The sequence below is a fragment of the Dendrobates tinctorius genome, unplaced genomic scaffold, assembly GCF_039654945.1.
Source record: "Dendrobates tinctorius isolate UK_male_01 unplaced genomic scaffold, ASM3965494v1 ptg000147l, whole genome shotgun sequence".
NCBI lineage: Eukaryota > Metazoa > Chordata > Amphibia > Anura > Dendrobatidae > Dendrobates > Dendrobates tinctorius.
Genome location: NW_027361814.1, coordinates 9,600,296 through 9,621,428, shown reverse-complemented (window position 1 = coordinate 9,621,428; position 21,133 = coordinate 9,600,296). Strand labels below are relative to the sequence as shown.

The following is a 21,133-nucleotide window of genomic DNA, read 5'->3' as shown; positions in this document are numbered from 1 at the left end:
GGAATATAATAAATTGACATCATTAAAATACTCCTATGATTGTGACTTATCTTTTCTTCCTCACTGTACAGTAGGGGATTAAATCTATTATCATCCCCACTGCACACCAGGGAACATATCCTATAATTATCTCTACTCTATGCCAGGGTATATAACCAATTCTTATCCCCTCTAAACCTCAGGCAATATACTGCATAACCTATGCTTATCCCTCCGTACACCAGGGAATATAACCTATAATTATCTCCTCTATATAATGGGGAATAGAACCTATCTTTGTTCCACAAGACATCAGGGACTGTAACCTACCCTTACCCCTATGGACACCAGGGAATATAACCTATCATTATCCCTACTGAACACTAGACAGTATACACCCTATCCTCATCCCCAATGGACTCCATAAATTATAACCTATTAGCACTAGAATATATATATCCTTATCTCACTGAACATCATTAAATATAAAAACTATACTGATCCCCACTGGACACCAGGGAATATATAATCTATCCTTATCTCCACTGGACACCAGGGATTATATAATCTATCCTTATCTCCACTGGACACCAGGGATTATATAATATATCCTTATCTCCACTGGATACCAGGGATTATATAATCTATCCTTATCTCCACTGGACACCAGGGATTATATAATATATTCTTATCTCCACTGGACACCAGGGAATATATAATATATTGTTATCTCCACTGGACACCAGGGATTATATAATATATTCTTATCTCCACTGGACACCAGGGAATATATAATATATCCTTATCTCCACTGGATACCAGGGATTATATAATATATCCTTATCTCCACTGGACACCAGGGAATATATAATATATCCTTATCTCCACTGGATATCAGGGATTATATAATCTATCCTTATCTCCACTGGACACCAGGGAATATATATATCCTTATCTCCACTGGATATCAGGGATTATATAATCTATCCTTATCTCCACTGGACACCAGGGATTATATAATCTATCCTTATCGCCACTGGACACCAGGGAATATATAATATATCCTTATCTCCACTGGACACCAGAGAATATATAATCTATCCTTATCTCCTCTGGACACCAGGGAATATATAATCTATCCTTATCTCCACTGGTCATTAGGGAATATAGCCTATTATTATTTCCACTGACAACAAGAGAAAATAACGCATTCTCTTATCCACTAGGCACCAATAATTCTTATTGCCACTATACACCAGGGAATATAACCTATCCATGTGCCCACTGAAAGTGACCTACACTTATCTTCACTGGACACAAGGCAATTTATAATCAATCCTTTTCCCCATTTTACACGAATGGAATATTACCCACCCTTATCCCAACAGACAACAGAGAATAAAACTTACCGTATCTTGATTTTCACTAGACACCAGGGAATATAACTTAGTCTTATCTACACTGAACGCTGCGGCATATAACCTAATTTTATCCATGGTAACCACTTACTCTCCAACCCAGTCGACACCAGGAAATATATAATAATAATATAAATTAGTCTTATTTCCACTGGACACCAGGGACAATATCATATGCTTATCCTATGTCTATAGAACCTTAAAATAACTGTAACAGGTCAAACCAGAATGTAAAAATTTGCTATTTTCTATATTTATAAGTGACATGAGTACATGTTGCATGCAAAGTGCAGCAGTGATAGGAATAGACCCTCAAATGCCTTCAACCATTCTCCTAGAGTGACCCCCATAAAGATGTGAATTATGGGGTTAATACTTTTCCCATTAGCGCAATGATGCTGAAGACAAAATTCTGCTCGATTTTTTTCTTTTTTGCAACTTGTTTTATTCGTTAGTCTAAAGAGTAAACAATATCCGGTATTAAAATATGCAAATTACTAATCAGGAACTCAGCGATTAAATCATTATTCTATTGCAATCAAATCAGCGTCAAAAAGCAAATAAACCTGATGAAGGGCGATCGGCAGGCAAAGCATCCAGCTACAGAGATGACGACAAATCCACCTCACTGTAATCTTACCCCGATGAATTAACCTCATGGGTAAAAATAGGTCACATACGAAATGTATACAAAATATAATAGTGTAAAAGTGTTTTGGGATTTAATTATATTAGTCCTATATATTAATAACCCCAAGCTGAAAAAGAAGGCGGTGTCAAGCGTCCTATGCACAAAGTGCAAAAATACCTACATACTAAAAAACGACACAACCGAGCGAAATATATAAATAAACTTCATTGTCTTACATAATAAAACATTAAAAAAAGGAAAACTAAAATATCAACACAAAGGAGCGTAAATATTACTGTATTTACTGTACACATAATCCACCCAATACTTCACTTACCGAGTTCTATAGGAAGCGCTCTGATGGGATTTCCTTCCAGAAGGAGATATTGGAGGTGCCTGTGGGAAAAGTGAAGACAGCGGAACATAACAATGTGTTCATTTACTGCTGCTTATTCCAACATACTGTACATATTACACCAACATATTCCGCAGCGCTCTACGCAGGTTGCCATCTAACATATCAGTGTCTGCCCCTAATGAGATCATCTTTTTTTCTCTCGCTCATTAGGCAAAGCCAATATATTTACTGAAGGCCGCTCAGTAGCGTCAGATGGGAGCAGGGAGATGGGAGCAAATATTTTATGGGGGAAGCAAAATTCCACCACCTTCTCATACAACTGCTGCTTTATGTAGCAGCGCAAGGGTGCAGGGATCTAGTGACAAAACTATGCAGAGAGCAGCAATCAAGATGTGTTTCTACTGAGAATTTTGTTAACACAGTTGCTGCCTATGCAGAGCACTGAAGCTGATGACAAGGTGGGCTTTGTCATCTTGGACACAGCCTAGGCAGAGTGCAGCAGCCAATGTTATACTCATCTTGACTGTTGCGCTTTGCATAAATAGTGACTAAAATGACAAAGGCTGCACTCAGGAGCGTACACAGAAATCATCAAGAAAAAAAAATATTTTGCGGTGTCACAGAAGAGCATATCTTACAACTTTGCAGCCTTTACAAAGTACCGTAAGTATCCTCCTACTGCAGCTCCTGATTCCCCTGTCATTTTTTCCCATAGTGTATGATGCAAACAGAGGTACCCCGCAAATACTGTATGATACCCTCCACAGGCACAGCATAATGACCCAGCAGTACCCCACCTCAACTTCTCCGGCAAAGTATGGTGACCCTAACACAGTGTGATCTCCCAACTGTGACCCCTACACAGCCCTTCCATGCAGTATAATGGGCCTACATACATTTTAATGGCGACACACCTCTCAACACTGTATAATGGCCCCAATTACCCCTCAAAACAGTGAAATGGCCTCCACACAGTATGATGGACCCCATAAAAACTTTCACATTGTATAATTGCTAGCATACAGTATAATGGCCCCCACATAGCCCTCAATAAAGGATAAAGGCTCCCACAGAGCCCTCCATATAGTATAATGCACCCCATGGTCCTCCATATAGTATAATGCACTCCCATGGCCCTCCATATAGTATAATGCACTCCCCATAGTCATCCGTACAGTATAAACAACTCCCAATAGTCCTCCATATAGTATCATACACTCACCATAGTCCTCCATATAGTATAATACACTCCCCATAGTCCTCCAAATAGAATAAAGCACTCCCCATAGTCATCCATACAGTATAAAGCACTCCCCATAGTCCTCCATATAGTATAATGCACTCCCATGGCCCTCCATATAGTATAATGCACTCCCCATAGTCATCCATACAGTATAAATAACTCCCAATAGTCCTCCATATAGTAACATACACTCACCATAGTCCTCCATATAGTATAATACACTCCCCATAGTCCTCCATATAGAATAAAGCACTCCCCATAGTCATCCATACAGTATAAAGCACTCCCCATAGTCCTCCATATAGTATAATGCACACTCCATAATCCTCTTTACAGTATTATGTCCACCACAATGTACTAACTGATTTAAACAAAAAACAATACTCACCTCTCCTCCTCATTCCCCTGCTGCCCCAGTCTCTGCAGCAAGCATTCTGAAGCGTTGCATATCTCAGCACAGCAGGTGTCATGTAGTAACATCCTCACGCCCGATGCGCTGATACGTCAGACATTTTCAACTGTATTGGCATTCAGGATGACGGGTGGGGGGTCCCATACTCAAGAGATCCATAGCAGCCGCATGGCTTGCCGCCATAGATGGTACACCACTGGCTGCACTGTACTCTCCCATAACTCCAACGCCTCTCACTTGTAGTTTGGGAAAGGAGAAACAGAGACCTACTGAGGGAGCTATCCCAACTTTTTTAAGGCTAGGGCTACGGCTCTAGAGATAGGACTGGTTATGATTAGGGTTAGGGCTAGGACTAGGATTTGCGCTAGGGTTAGGGATAAGAATAAAACATTTTTTTGCATAAAAAACACAGAAGTGTAATAAAAAATAATATTACAATCTATAACTTTCTTTTTTACATTTTCAGTATCTTCTTAAAATACAATACATGTACTTGGGTTATAAGGAGTTCATAACTGGACTTACAGTATGGAAGGGAGTAGTTATGGGGCAGGGGTTAGGGAGCCCAAAATACTTGCCTTGCCCTGGGTACTGGCAATCCACGCTTAGCCACTTAACGCATCAGTTTAATGTTTTTGGAGTGTATGAGAAAATCCACGCAAACACAAGGAGAACATACAAACTCCATACAGATGTTGCCTTTGGCTGGATACTAACCCCAGGCCACAGTGCTAACCACTGAGCCACCGAGCTACTCCTTTATTCCCGGTATTGGGCATTCGTGTAATACAGGGCCTCCACACTGACTTTCTCGTCCTTTACGTGACAGTGGAAGCGCTTACTGCACGATGTGAATTAAGCACCAGGTGTCTATGTGGAGAACTGAGTGTGGATAATTATCTTCAGCTAAATTATGCATCAGGAAGAGTTAAATAATGCAGCAGAAGTTTTACGCTTTTAAAACATTCCCATATTCCAGCCATTGATTTGTGAGCGATACACCTATAGACTACAGACAATTCTACAGTGACTCAAACCATCGGGTCCTTTTTGGGCACATGCCCGTGTGTCAGATATCCAGCGGCTTTTGTGTCAGTATTGGCAGATTTGACATCCACTGAATGTTAATTTTAAATTCAGATTTCATCCTTTACTGCGCAATGTAATGTGTCATTTTCACTGCCGACGTACCTTTAAATTTTGTGCTGTAGCCACTCCCCTCATTCGTATTCAGAAAACAATTACAATGTCATTTAAAAGGAATCTGTCAGCAGGTTTTTGCTATTTAATCTGAGAGTAGCATGATATAGGCCCCAAGACCCTGATTTCAGGGATGTGTCACTTATTAGGCTGTGCGCTGTAGTTTCAATACAATCAGTATTTTATCAGGAGATTATCACTGCTGGACTAGGTCTCACATACAGGCCAGTCCTGCTAATCTGTGTAACCCCCACCTCCACCACTCACTGTCAGCTTGCTAACAATGTACAGAAGAAGCTGCCAATCAGGGGTTTGGGTGAAACAGGGCTGACATTCTGACCACTGCTACACAACTCCTAAAATCAGGCTCTCTGCGCCTACATCAAGCTGCTCTCAGATGACACAGCAAAATCTTGCTTACAGGTTCCCTTTAAATGTACAATTAGGATATGAACTCAAAGTGGCTTTAGCACGTAGAATATAGTTTATAGGTAAACCGACCCTATGATTGTAAACAATTATGTATTTATACTTAATTAAAAAATTAGGGACCAGTGCGAAACGGCAACCTTCTGAACCTTTATGCACAGGTGAGTGTCATAATTTAATTTATTTTACAATAAATTTATTTAAAAAAATACTTATCGTATTTTACGGACCATAAAACGCACTTTTTCCCCTTAAAAGTTTTATGGTTGAAATATACTTACAAATACTGTGGCGGCGGTCCCGATCCGACGCTGCAGGGTGATGCAGCCTCCCTTCCCAGGCTGGTACGGCTGTGTTGCTACTGTGTGGGGCGGCGGTGGTGCTCCTCTGTGTGGCGGCGGTGGTGCTCCTCTGTGTGGCGGCGGTGGTGGTGTTCCTCTGTGGGGCGACAGCAGTGGTGGATCTATGTGGGGCAGCGGGGCTCCACCGGCATTTCGTGAAAGCACGGAGGCCCCTGCAAATCAAATGCTGCGATGTGGTGGCCTCCGGGAAAATGGCCGTGGGGGCGGCGTATGTTCAGATTCAGATCTCGGCAAGGAGCACCGCCGCCCCACTGAGGAGCACCACCACTGCCGTACCTGGTGTAAAATGCTGGCGGAGCCCTGCTGCACCACAGAGCACCACCACCGCACCAGCCTGGGATGGGATTTCCCGGACGCCACTGCACCAGCCTGGACCACCGAATGACCCCTGTGACCATTCCTTCACCTGTGCCGAACCCCCGGTAAGCTGGATTCAGACTGTAAGATGGACCCCCATTTAACACATTATATTTTTTCACTATTTTCCTTCAGAAAATTTGGGGTGCGTCTTATAGTCCGAAAAATATTTTTTTCTAGGAATAACGAGCACATTTGCCCTGCTGTTTCTATGGAACAGCCCTTTCTACGTCCACCTTGCGAGGGTGGGCACGCATGCTCACGTTTTCTTCTCTCTCTGATACATTTGGTGCGGTCACAGGAAATGCCTGGTATGCACAATTAAAGCAACTCTGTCTAATTTAGAGGAATTAATAAATGAGGCACCAATATCTAAACAGGCCGACAATTACCTGAAGTACGAGCAAAATGCTCACTTTACATCATCACAGGGGCTCATGCAGACGTCTGCTCTTCACTTATGAGTTCTATCCATGCTTTTCACAGATAAGCCTTGTCATAATGGTAATCTATGGGGCTGTTCAAATGGTGTGCACTTTTTGAGGACAGATTGGTCTGCACCAAACCGGAAAAACATCTGATTTTGATCTGCGTTAATTGAAGTATATGAAAAAAAGGGGACATCACTCAGACCTCTCTTCCAATTAGGAATGATTCTACCTCTCAGATCCCCACCACTAACAACCATACTTAGCCTAGTACCAAGACTCCTGTTTTGCACTGATGAGGATCAAAGACCCTGAGATATGGATTTTTTTTCTCAAAACATGAAGTATAAAATCATGTTTTATTCAGATTCATTTAAGTTTTTAACATGTTCCTAGCGCATCTCTTTTCAGCACATACATGAGTTTATTTCATTTTATTGACACTTTCTAATTTTATTTGCGTTATTACAATCTTTGAATAGAATTCCCATGACCGGAGTTTGTATGCCCCCTTCGATGTGATGGAATTTATATGATATTGCTGGTGTTTATAAAGACATCGGTGCTTTGAACTATTTAAACAGGAAGTGAGGTTGTGGAGGTCAAGGCCCTGGAAGAAGCCGTTATGGCGAAACTCTGAGTCAGGCAGCTGACCTCACCCCAATTTTATATGCTGATTTAAATGCGTTTTTATTCTGCAAGTATAATAAAAATGTTCTTGTGGTAAATTAATCTCCCATGAGCTTCACTATTGATAGGTGAGGCAAGAGGCACCTGAAACTAGGTGGTAGATACGGTATGGATTAATGGAGAACTAGAAACCTATTTTGTACCTACACTTGAAGGTGTAAAAGAGATCATGCGAGTCCCATCTACTGGGAAATAGAGGACTGTGAAGATCAGATAAATCCTAATTTGCGTGCAGTGCATAATTTTTAAAATGCATGGTTTTCACTGCCTGTTTCATAAAAGAAGCGTAAGAAACCTTCTTCAGTTTTTGTTTTTGCATACTGATAAAACTCTGATGTTGAAAACTGACCCTGTGACCAAACTGACGAAAATCTTATCATTGATGTCTCTAACATCATGTCCTCCCTTTATCTGAAACTGAACCTGTCAAAAACCAAAAAACAAAACTGATCGCCTCGTGTTTCCTCCCTCTACTTGATTACCTATGCCCGACATTGCCGTTTCCGTGTGTGGTTCCACCATTACTCCCCAGCAACATGCCTGCTGTCTTGGGGGTCATACTTGATTGGATTTAAGACAGCCGACGCCCTATTCAGTTGCTGGTGATTCCTTCTGGCTTGTCAGCTCTTGTTATCAGCTCTGTTCCAGTCATCTAAAGCTAAGTTTTTCTGCTAATGTTCACACTTGATTTTGTTGGTCTATTCAGTATTTTGTGTGGTCTGCCAGCCCCGGCTGGGGGCTGAGCTGAATTTCCACTCTTATTTATCAGTATTTTGCCAATTGGCTTTTTGTCCCTTACTAGTTCGGTCTCTTTTTGCTGTCTCAGAATATTTCAGAGTGCTGATATAGTGGGAGAGGTCTAGTGACTTCAGGGTTAATTTTGTTATCAGAAGTGTTGAACATTATTTTTGTAGGGTTTTTTGCAGGTTGCAGACAGTGTCTTCCCTTTCCTTTCCTGTCTAGTTAGTTTGGGCCCCATCATTTGCTCAGCCTATTTTCCTGCCTGTGTTTGTGCCTTCATCTTGTTTCACCGTCAATACATGTGTGGGGGCTATCTATTCCTTTGGGGTCTGCTCTGGGGCAGTTAGTTTTCCCTTTTCTTGCTTTAGGCTTATGTAGTCCTCCGGCCGTAATGAGGCGTCTAGGTTCATCGTAGGCACGCTCCATGGCTACTGCTAGTTGTGTGGTAAGATCAGGGATCTGCAATCTGCATAGTTACCAACCACTCTGGTTTTCTGTGGCTTAGCTTGTTTTGCTTTTTTCTCCTCGGTGACCCATTCATAACAGAATCACCAGCCATACCACAGATTCTAGGGTACTCAAAAGCAGGAAAGAATTGTAAAAAAAAAAAAGTGTCAGAATTTTTTTTTTTTTTATATGTATATTTTTTCCTCTTTTTCTCTGGGGCCGTAGGAGGATGTTTTTTTTTAATGGAGATTAAGCAATTGTCTGATCGTGTGGAGCAGCTCACTGCTGAAGTGCGGGGAATTTCCACCTATCTCGTTCATTCACATGCTGCTGAGCCAAGGATCCCTACTCCTGATGTGTTTTTTGGGGATCGGTCTAAATTTCTGAATTTTAAGAATAACTGTAAATTATTTCTTGCCTTGAAGCCTAAGTCATCGGGGAGCTCTGCGCAGCAGGTTAAAATTGTCATCTCCTTGCTGCGCGGCGATCCCCAGGATTGGGCGTTTTCTTTGACACCTGAAGATCCTATTCTGACTAATGTGGATGCATTTTTTCAAGCCTTGGGGTTGTTGTATGATGAACCTAATGCTGTTGATCAAGCTGAGAAAGCCATATTGGCATTGAACCAGGGTCAGGATTCTGCAGGGTTATACTGTCAAAAATTCTGAAAGTGGGCGGTCCTTACTACCTGGAATGATGGTGCCTTGGCAGATCTCTTTCGGAAGGGTTTGTCAGAAACCGTAAAAGATACTATGGTTGGATTTCCTGTTCCCTCTGGTCTTGACGATTCTATGTCATTAGCCATTCAAATTGATCGGCGTTTACGTGAACGTGAAACTACATGGGAGGCGCTGCCACCTTTTGGACAAATGTCTGAACCTATGCAATGTTGTAGAGTTTTGTCTAGGGCACAACGTCAGGAGTTTAGAAGGCGTAATAAGCTGTGTTTTTTCTGTGGAGATGTCTCTCATACTATTTCTGTCTGCCCAAAACGAGAGAAACGTTTTGCACACACATTTGCTGTGGGCAGTATACAACCTAAGTTTCTTTTGGCAATTACTCTGATCTGCTCCTTATCCACATTTTCCACGAAGGCTTTTGTGGATTCAGGAGCAGCTCTGAATCTGATGGATTTGGATTTTGCTAAACGTTGTGGTTTGTCCATGACGCCTCTGCGGACGCCTATTCCTTTGAGGGGTATTGATGCTACTCCTTTGGCGGAGAATAAACCTCAGTTTTGGACCCAGGTGACGATGCGGGTTGCCCCAGACCACCAAGAAAATTGTAAATTTTTGGTGCTACATAATTTGCATGATACTATTGTTCTGGGTTTTCCTTGGTTGCAAACTCATAATCCAGTTTTGGATTGGAAATCAGGGTCTGTGGTGAGTTGGGTTGTCAGTGTGTTCTTAGGGACGCTCCTGTTTTCTCCACCTCTCCTCAGTCTCATGATATTCCTGATTATCTAGCTGATTTTTCTGATGTATTTAGTGAGAGCAAGTCTGCATCTTTGCCTCCTCATAGGAGTTATGACTGTGCAATTGAGTTGATGCCTGGGTGTAAATTTCCCTAGGGTCGGCTTTTCAACTTATTAGTACCCGATCATGATGCTATGCGATCCTATATTAAGGAGACGTTGGAGAAGGGTCATATTAGACCATCCTCGTCACCTTTAGGTGCTGGTTTTTTCTTTGTGGCCAAGAAAGATGGTTCATTAAGACCGTGTATTGATTATCGTTCCCTTAACAAGATGACGGTTAAATATCAGTACCCGTTACCTCTGATGTCTGATTTATTCTCCAGAGTTAAGAGTGCCTGCTGGTTTACTAAGCTTGACCTCAGGGGGGCGTATAATCTTATTCGCATCAAGCACGGGGATGAATGGAAGACGGCGTTTAATTCTCCGGAGGGACATTTTGAGTACCTGGTGATGCCTTTTGGGCTCACTAATGCCCCTTCTGTCTTCCAGTCCTTTATGAATGATATTTCCCGGGACTTTGTGGATAAGTTTTTGATCATCTATCTGGACGATATTTTGATATTTTCTAGTGACTGGGATTCTCATGTGGAACACGTCCGGACTGTGTTCCGGATTTTGAGGGAGAATTACCTGTTTGTTAAGGGATCGAAATGCCTCTTTGGTGTACAGAGGATTTCATTTTTGGGATTTATCTTATCTCCATCGACTATTGAAATGGACCCGGCCAAGGTACAGGCCATTTATGATTGGGTTCAGCCTACTTCTTTGAAGGCTCTCCTGAAGTTTTTGGGTTTTGCTAATTTCTATCGTAAATTTACAGGTAATTTTTCTGGTATTGTCAAACCACTGACTGATCTGACCAAGAAGGGCGCTGATGTGCTGAATTGGTCTCCTGAGGCTATCTCAGCATTTCAGGAGCTTAAGCAGAGATTTACTTCAGCTCCAGTTTTACGGCAACCTGATGTCTCACTTCCATTTCAGGTGGAGGTAGATGCTTCTGAGATTGGTGCAGGAGCTGTTTTGTCCCAAAAAGACCCTGTGACTTCTAAGATGAATCCCTGTGCCTTCTTTTCTCGAAAGTTCTCCCCATCTGAACGCAACTATGACGTGGGGAATCGGGAATTGTTGGCCATGAAGTGGGCATTTGAGGAGTGGAGACATTGGTTGGAGGGAGCTAGACATCAAGTTGTGGTCCTCACCGATCACAAGAATTTGATTTATCTGCAGTCGGCCAAACGCTTGAATCCTAGACAGGCTAGATGGGCCTTGTTTTTCACGCGTTTTAATTTTGTGGTCCCCTTTCTTCCGGGCACTAAGAATGTTAAGGCAGACGCCCTTTCTAGGAGTTTCTTTGCCGATTCTTTTAGTGTGACCGAGCCTACTACATCCTAGGTGAGGGGGTAGTTCTTTCTGCCATTTCGCCCAATTTAAGGTTATTTTCACTAGAAGGTTGAAACAAAAGCGCAATAGGGTCTTATCCGGGTAAAATGTTCAATTACTGAATGTATTAAACTCACCTTCTCAAAGATAAAATAAAGCTTGTATAGTAAGTCAGCCTGCTGCACGTCCAACGGTCCACAGCGGAACCGTACCACAGTTCAATAAGGAATAAATTCTTGGACTTTGAGTGCGCTGCCAGACGGATTCAATAACCACACAAGGTTAAAAAAGTTAACCCTTTAATCCCTACGCGTTTCGAAGCATAACGCTTCTTTTTCAGGGGTTGATGTATCAACCCCTGAAAAAGAAGCGTTATGCTTCGAAACGCGTAGGGATTAAAGGGTTAACTTTTTTAACCTTGTGTGGTTATTGAATCCGTCTGGCAGCGCACTCAAAGTCCAAGAATTTATTCCTTATTGAAATTTCGCCCAATTTGAGACGCGCCCTGGAGGAATTTCAGGAGGATAAACCTGAGCGTTGCCCTATGGGAAAATTGTGTGTTCCTGACCAGTGGAGATAGAGTGATGACTGAAATTCATTGCTCCGCATTGGCTGGTCATCCAGGTATTTTTGGTACCAGAGATTTGGTGAGTCGGTCCTTTTGGTGGCCTGCCTTATCTCGTGACGTCAGGAATTTTGTACAGTCCTGTGGGACTTGTTCTCGGTCTAAACCCTGTTCTCGTTCTAGTGGGTTGCTGATGCCCTTGCCGGTGCACAAGAGGCCATGGACCCATATCTCAATGGATTTTATTTCTGATCTTCCTGTCTCTCAGAGAATGACTCTTATCTGGGTGATTTGCGATAGGTTTTCGAAGATGGTCCATCTTGTACCACTCCCAAAGTTGCCATCTTCTGCTAAGTTGGTGCCCTTGTTTTTACAACAGGTGGTTCGGTTACATGGGATTCCTGAGAACACTGTGTCCGACAGAGGAGTCCAGTTTGTTTCCAGATTCTGGAAAGCCTTTGTTCTAATCTGGGAATCCAGTTATCCTTCTCCTCCGCGTTTCATCCCCAGACCAATGGACAGACTGAGAGAACAACCAGACCTTGGAGTCTTATTTGAGATGTTTTATATCTGCTGATCAGGATGATTGGGTCTCATTTTTGCCCTTGGCCGAATTCGCACTGAACAATAGAGCTAGTTCTGCCACTTTGATGTCACCCTTTTTCTGTAATTTTGGGTTTCATCCTCGATTCTCTTCAGGGCAAGTGGAATCTTTGTCCTGCCCAGGTGTGGACACTGTGGTTAAGAGAATGCAGCAGATATGGGACCAAGTGGTGGATAAGTTGTCACTCTCTCAGGAAAAAGCCCAGCGATTTTCCAACCGGCATAGGACCATTGGTCCCCGGTTTAAAGTGGGTGATATGGTTTGGTTGTCGTCTAAGAATATTCCTATGAAGGTTGCATCTTCTAAATTTAAGCCAAGATTTATTGGTCCTTATAAGATTTTGGAAATTCTTAATCCTGTTTCGTTTCGATTGGCTCTTCCAGTTACGTTCAAGATCCATAACGCATTTCACAAATCTCTGTTGAAGAGGCTTGTTGAGCCAGTGGTTCCTATGGCAGCACCTCCTGACCCTGTGCTGGTCGAAGGCAATGTGGAATATGAGGTAGAGAAAATATTGGATTCTCGTTTGGTTAGACGGAGACTGCAGTATTTGGTCAAAAGGAAGGGTTATGGTCAGGAGGATAATTCTTGGGTCTCTGCCTACGATATTCATGCCAATAGATTGGTTCGTGCTTTTCACCGAGCCCATCCTGATCGGCCTGGTGGCGTGAATGAGGGTTCGGTGACCCCTCCTCAAGGGGGGGTACTGTTGTGAGTTCATTCTCTGGTTCACCAGTTGTGAGTTCCCGTTATGGACTCCCGTTGGTGGTGACGGGAGGTGGTGCGGCTGGTTTGATCGGTGGAGATTTGCCACCTGAGAATGAGGATGACGATTGGATCTCAGGATTCTCAGATTGGATTTAAGACAGCCGACGCCCTATTCAGTTGCTGGTTATTCCTTCTGGCTTGTCAACTCTTGGTTTTCAGCTCTGTTCCAGTCATCTAAAGCTAAGTTTTTCTGCTAATGTTCACACTTGATTTTGTTGGTCTATTCAGTTTTTTGTGTGGTCTGCCAGCCCCGGCTGGGGGCTGAGCTGAATTTCCACTCTTATTTATCAGTATTTTGCCAATTGGCTTTTTGTCCCTTACTAGTTCGGTCTCTTTTTGCTCTGTCTCAGAATATTTCAGAGTGCTGATATAGTGGGAGAAGTCTAGTGACTTCAGGGTTAATTTTGCTATCTGAAGTGTTGGACATTATTTTTGTAGGGTTTTTTGCAGGTTGCAGACAGTGTCTTCCCTTTCCTGTCTAGTTAGTTTGGGCCCCATCATTTGCTCAGCCTATTTTCCTGCCTGTGTTTGTGCCTTCATCTTGTTTCACCGTCAATACATGTGTGGGGGCTATCTATTCCTTTGGGGTCTGCTCTGGGGCAGTTAGTTTTCCCTTTTCTTGCTTTAGGCTTATGTAGTCCTCCAGCCGTGACGAGGCTTCTAGGTTCATCGTAGGCACGCTCCACGGCTACTGCTAGTTGTGTGGTAAGATCAGGGATCTGCAATCTGCATAGTTACCAACCATTCTGGTTTTCTGTGGCTTAGCTTGTTTTGCTTTTTCCTCCTCGGTGACCCATTCTTAACAACTATCTCTATTTTGCCCTTTCAAAATTGTATTAAAAACCAGGACCCTTGTGTCATCTGTTCTCACACCCTTCATGCACTTAATAGTGCTCTGCGTCAGTACACATACTGGTTATGCCTCTTTCACACTTCCGTTTTAGACAATCAGTCAAGATCCGCCAATTTTGAAAAAAAACGGATCCGACATTTTTCTTTGCGGATCCGTTTTTTTCCCCATTGACTTTCATTATTGGCGGATCCTGACTGATTGCCGTCCGTTGCATCCGTTTTTGTGAGGATCCGCCACAATGTTAGTGTCCGTCACCATCCTCAAAGATTTCCAAGCGGAGCTTGCATCTCTCTCTCTCTCTCTCTCCCTCTCTCCTTCCCAGCCAGCGGTTCCTTTAAATTTCCTCATTTTCAGGATCCGTCTAAAAACTGATCCTGTGCCATCCGTTCACATCAGTTGAGAACGGATCCGCTTGTCTGCCTTTTTGGCGGATTTTAACTGATGCAAATAACTGAAGTGTGAAAGAGGCCTTAGTGACCGGTTCATGCAGCGCTACGTGAACATCATATTACATTGATTGCTGGACCGTACAATACAAGCACTTTTTACCATTCACCTTTCGTGTCCCCCCTATTTGCTCATAGATTTTAAGCTTGCAAACAGCAGGACCCTCACTCCTCTTGGTATCGGTTAATTCATGTGATTATTGTTTTTCTGTAATGTATTTTATTGTCTAAACAAGTCTGCTCTAAAATGTAAAGTGCTGTGGAATATTTTGGCGCTATAGAAATAAAATTACTATTTTTATTATAAAACACTGATGAAAATAGGTAATTTTATAATACGACTGTCATGCTACTGCAGTGCAGTATAGCGCAACCTCCACCAGGGGGTGCTGGTGAGGGAAGAGAGGTTGCACACACAGCGTAGCAACACTGAGCAGCAGCACAAGCGACACCAGGTGGCGAAAGAATGGTCAGACAAGCCGAGTCAGAAACAGTTAGGAGCAAAAGTACCAGAGGTCACCGCAGTACACGTGGTCAGCAACAAGCCAGGGGATGAGCAACGGTCGGAAGCGGATAAGACAAAGACAAAAGACAGAGGCAGGTCCGAATGCAAGCCAAGTCAAAATCAGGGAATCAACAAACTTACAAGGAATGTCAGGACAGACAGAGGGAATAAACAGACACAGGGCAAGACAGGGATCACAGCAGGACAAATCAGGATATACCAGAGTCAGATACACACGACGAAGGCAGAACTGTAGCTGACACCTCCTGGAGGATGCAGCGGAGCTAAATAGCAAACCCGAGACCAGACTGAGGCTGAGAAAAGTTAACCCCTGAAATGACCAGACCGGGAACATGGACAGACAGGACTCAAAACCCGATCTGGATCATGACAATGCCCTTGTCGACTACACATCGCCCCATGTAAAACAAGACATGGGCTGCGATAACATAATACTCTGTGAGCACAGACCGATCAATCTCTGTGCATAAATGTTTCTCAGCCTGTGTAAACAATGTAATAAATGAACGCCGTTTGGCTTCCATGTAGCCAATTGTCTCTGAGGAAGAACCTGGTGTAAGGTTCGAAACGCGTCAGGCGTGGGGGGTCTGTTTTCCCCTTTATGGTTTTATCATGAAATTATGTGAATAAAACTTATCGTGGATTTTATCAAGTCTCCAGTGCCGGATCTTCCTTCTCTCTTCATGTAGCCAATTGGCTGTTGTTTAAAAGCCAGGATTGGCTGATTTAAAAATGGCTATAAGTCTCCTTCCACTTGCTCAGCATCCCCTCAGACAAGGATAGTACATCATTATTAGTGAGATAGGACGAGTATACAAGCTGGACCAGTAATGGTCTTTATTGTGAGCAGTTTCTTTTCTCTATATATTCCTTTATATTTATTTTGTTTATATATATATATATATATATATATATATATATTGTAGGGATTCGACTCGCTTAGGTGCAGCGGGAGACAAACATGAGGCACGTTCCTTTAAAATTTCACCAGGTTTATTACTCCATAAACCATAGACAGCATAACACTGAAATGTAACCTTCACTTCAGGCAAAGGAACAGAAATGTCCGTGGCTTCAGACTCGGACTGAGAGTCTCAGCACATGCTGGGAGCTGTAGTCCTCCCCATATACACTCTCTGTAGTGTCCCACATGGAAGTCTGTCCACACTCAGACAGACTCCCTCACACTCTCACATGTGCCAAACACCTCAATTACATAGCCCTGTAACCACACCCACAGGTGATCACATGGCTATGACATCACTAAAGGTTGTATAGACACACACAGGCTTCCCTGACACAGTGTAACAGAAAGATCAGCAGTACCTCTGCTGATCAATACACCCTGGAGCCTGCATCCCAAGGCCACCCACCTTGAGACCCATAATGGTCATTTAGGACCCTGCTCCTGTTACCACACTGAATGTGCCTGTACACCCGTCCTGGGACACCCACACAGCGCCCCCTAGCTGACATAGTGCTAACTACACCACAATATATATATACACAGTTGTGGCCAAAAGTATTGACACCCCTGCAATTTTGTCAGATAATACTCAGTTTCTTCCTGAAAATGATTGCAAACACAAATTCTTTGGTGTTATTATCTTCATTTAATTTGTCTTAAATGAAAAAACACAAAAATAATTGTCCTAAAGCCAAACTGGATATAATTCCACACCAAACATAAAAAAGAGGGTGGACAAAAGTATTGGCACTGTTCGAAAAATCATGTGATGCTTCTCTAATTTGTGTAATTAACAGCACCTGTAGCTTACCTGTGGCACCTAACAGGTGTTGGCAATAACTAAATCACACTTGCAGCCAGTTGACATGGAATAAAGTTGACTCAACCTCTGTCCTGTGTCCTTGTGTGTACCACATTGAGCATGGAGAAAAGAAAGAAGACCAAAGAACTGTCTGAGGACATGAGAAACCAAATTGTGAGGAAGCATGAGCAATCTCAAGGCTACAAGTCCATCTCCAAAGACCTGAATGTTTCTGTGTCTACCGTGCGCAGTGTCATCAAGAAGTTTAAAGCCCATGGCCCTGTGGCTAACCTCCCTAGATGTGGACGGAAAAGAAAAATTGACAAGAGATTTCAACGCAAGATTGTGCGGATGTTGGATAAAGAACCTCGACTAACATCCAAACAAGTTCAAGCTGCTCTGCAGTCCGAGGGTACAACAGTGTCAACCCGTACTCTCCGTCGGCGTCTGAATGAAAAGGGACTGTATGGTAGGAGACCCAGGAAGACTCCACTTCTTACCCCGAGACATAAAAAAGCCAGGCTGGAGTTTGCCAAAACTTACCTGAAAAAGCCTAAAACGTTTTGGAAGAATGTTCTCTGGTCGGATGAGACAAAAGTAGAGCTTTTTGGGCAAAGGCATCAACATAGAGTTTACAGGAGAAAAAAAGAGGCATTCAAAGAAAAAAACACGGTCCCTACAGTCAAACATGGCGGAGGTTCCCTGATGTTTTGGGGTTGCTTTGCTGCCTCTGGCACTGGACTGCTTGACCGTGTGCATGGCATTATGAAGTCTGAAGACTACCAACAAATTTTGCAGCATAATGTAGGGCCCTGTGTGAGAAAGCTAGGTCTCCCTCAGAGGTCATGGGTCTTCCAGCAGGATAATGACCCAAAACACACTTCAAAAAGCACTAGAAAATGGTTTGAGAGAAAGCACTGGAGACTTCTAAGGTGGCCAGCAATGAGTCCAGACCTGAATCCCATAGAACACCTGTGGAGAGATCTAAAAATGGCAGTTTGGAGAAGTCACCCTTCTAATATCAGGGACCTGGAGCAGTTTGCCAAAGAAGAATGGTCTAAAATTCCAGCAGAGCATTGTAAGAAACTCATTGATGGTTACCGGAAGCGGTTGGTCGCAGTTATTTTGGCTACAGGTTGTGCAACCAAGTATTAGGCTTAGGGTGCCAATACTTTTGTCTGGCCCATTTTTGGAGTTTTGTGTGAAATGATCAATGTTTTGCTTTTTGCTTCATTCTCTTTTGTGTTTTTACATTTAAGACAAATTAAATGAAGATAATAATACCAAAGAATTTGTGTTTGCAATCATATTCAGGAAGAAACTGAGTATTATCTGACAGAATGCAGGGGTGTCAATACTTTTGGCCACAACTGTGTGTGTATATATATATATATATATATATATACACACACACACACACACACACATAGTATATATATATATATATATATATATATACACACACATACATATATTATATATATAACTGAGTATATAACTATTTTTTATTTTAACAGAAACTCTAGAATACCCGATGCGAATTGTGCCACCATCTAGTATATATATATATATATACTAGATGGTGGCCCGATTCTATCGCATCGGGTATTCAAGAGTCTCTGTTAAAATAAAAAATAGTTATATACTCACCTCCCGACGGCCCTCGGACTCTTTCTCTCCTCTCACCACGCTCCCGGCATCTTCCGGTCCCAGTAATGCTTAGCGCGAAACACTGCTGATGACGTCGCACTCTCGCGAGAGTGACATCATCTCCGGCCCTTCTCACTAAGCATTACTGGGATCGGAAGATGACGGGAGCGTGGTGAGAGGAGCGACAGAGTCCGGGGGTTGTCGGAAGGTGAGTATATAACTTTTTTATTTTAACAGAGACTCTAGAATACCCGATGCGATAGAATCGGGCCACCATTAAGTGTATTATACTCCTGTTACACTTGGAGCTGCTGTCACTGTTCTGCTGTTACCTAATGTATTGTACTCCAGTTACAGCCAGAGCTGCAGTCACTGTTCTGCTGTTACCTAATGTATTGTACTCCAGTTACACCCAGAGCTGCAGTCACTCTTCTGCTGTTATCTAATATATTGTACTCCAGTTAATCCCAGAGCTGCAGTCGCTGTTCTGCTTTTACCTAATGTATTGTAGTCCAGTTACACCCAGAGGTGCAGTCACCGTTCTGCTCTTACCTAATGTATTATATCCCTGTTACAGCCAGAGCTGCAGTCACTGTTCAGATCTTACCAAATGTTTTGTACTCCAGTTACACCCAGAGCTGCAGTCACTGTTCTGCTGTTACCTAATGTATTGTACTCCAGTTACACCCAGAGCTGCTGTCACTGTTCTGCTGTTATCTAATGTATTGTACTCCAGTTAATCACAGAGCTGCAGTCACTGTTCTGATTTTACCTAATGTATTGTAGTCCAGTTACACCCAGAGCTGCAGTCACTGTTCTGCTGTTACCTAATGTATTGTACTCCAGTTACACCCAGATCTGCAGTCACTGTTCTGCTGTTACCTAATGTACTCCTGTTACACCCAGAGCTGCAGTCACTGTTCTGATGTTACCTAATGTAGTGTACTCCAGTTACACCCAGATCTGCAGTCACTGTTCTGCTGTTATCTAATGTATTGTAGTCCAGTTACACCCAGAGCTGCAATCACCGTTTTGCTCTTACCTAATGTATTATATTCCTGTTACAGCCAGAGCTGCAGTCACTGTTCAGATCTTACCAAATGTATTGTACTCCAGTTACACCCAGAGCTGCAGTCACTGTTCTGCTGTTACCTAATGTATTGTACGCCAGTTACAGCCGGATCTGCAGTCACTGTTCTGCTGTTATCTAATGTATTGTACTCCAGTTACTCCCAGAGCTGCAGTCACTGTTCTGCTGTTACCTAATGTATTGTACTCCAGTTACACCCAGAGCTGCTGTCACTGTTCTGCTGTTATCTAATGTATTGTACTCCAGTTAATCACAGAGCTGCAGTCACTGTTCTGATTTTACCTAATGTATTGTAGTCCAGTTACACCCAGAACTGCAGTCACTGTTCTGCTGTTACCTAATGTACTCCTGTTACACCGAGAGCTGCAGTCACTGTTCTGATGTTACCTAATGTAGTGTACTCCAGTTACACCCAGATCTGCAGTCACTGTTCTGCTGTTATCTAATGTATTGTATTCCAGTTACTCCCAGAGCTGCAGTCACTGTTCTGCTTTTACCTAATGTATTGTAGTCCAGTTACACCCAGAGCTGCAATCACCGTTCTGCTCTTACCTAATGTATTATATTCCTGTTACAGCCAGAGCTGCAGTCACTGTTCAGATCTTACCAAATGTATTGTACTCCAGTTACACCCAGAGCTGCAGTCACTGTTCTGCTGTTACCTAATGTATTGTACTCCAGTTACAGCCGGATCTGCAGTCACTGTTCTGCTGTTACCTAATGTACTCCTGTTACACCCAGAGCTGCAGTCACTGTTCTGCTGTTACCTAATGTAGTGTACTCCAGTTACACCCAGATCTGCAGTCACTGTTCTGATGTTAACTAATGTAGTGTACTCCAGTTACACCCAGATCTGCAGTCACTGTTCTGCTGTTACCTAATGTAGTGTACTCCAGTTACACCCAGAGCTGCAGTCACTGTTCTGCTGTTACCTAATGTATTGTACTCCAGTTACACCCAGATCTGCAGTCACTGTTCTGCTGTTAACTAATGTAGTGTACTCCAGTTACACCCAGATCTGCAGTCACTGTTCTGCTGTTACCTAATGTAGTGTACTCCAGTTACACCCAGAGCTGCAGTCACTGTTCTGCTGTTACCTAATGTAATGTACTCCAGTTACACCCAGAGCTGCTGTCACTGTTCTGCTGTTATCTAATGTATTGTACTCCAGTTAATCCCAGAGCTACAGTCACTGTTCTGCTTTTACCTATTGTATTGTAGTCCAGTTACACCCAGATCTGCAGTCACTGTTCTGCTGTTACCTAATGTACTCCTGTTACAGCCAGAGCTGCAGTCACTGTTCAGAT

At 42.9% G+C, this 21,133-nt stretch overlaps 1 protein-coding gene across 6 annotated transcripts in view; it reads right to left on the bottom strand.

Annotated features, from left to right (window-relative positions):
- Positions 1–21,133, bottom strand: part of LRRC27 (leucine rich repeat containing 27) — a 321,234-nt gene that overhangs the window by 37,935 nt on the left and 262,166 nt on the right. For all 6 annotated transcript variants that reach the window (XM_073546396.1, XM_073546395.1, XM_073546393.1 and 3 more), the window contains one exon: positions 2,366–2,424. In XM_073546396.1, coding sequence (XP_073402497.1) covers positions 2,366–2,424 — 59 coding nt within the window. The remainder of the gene's footprint in view (positions 1–2,365; positions 2,425–21,133) is intronic.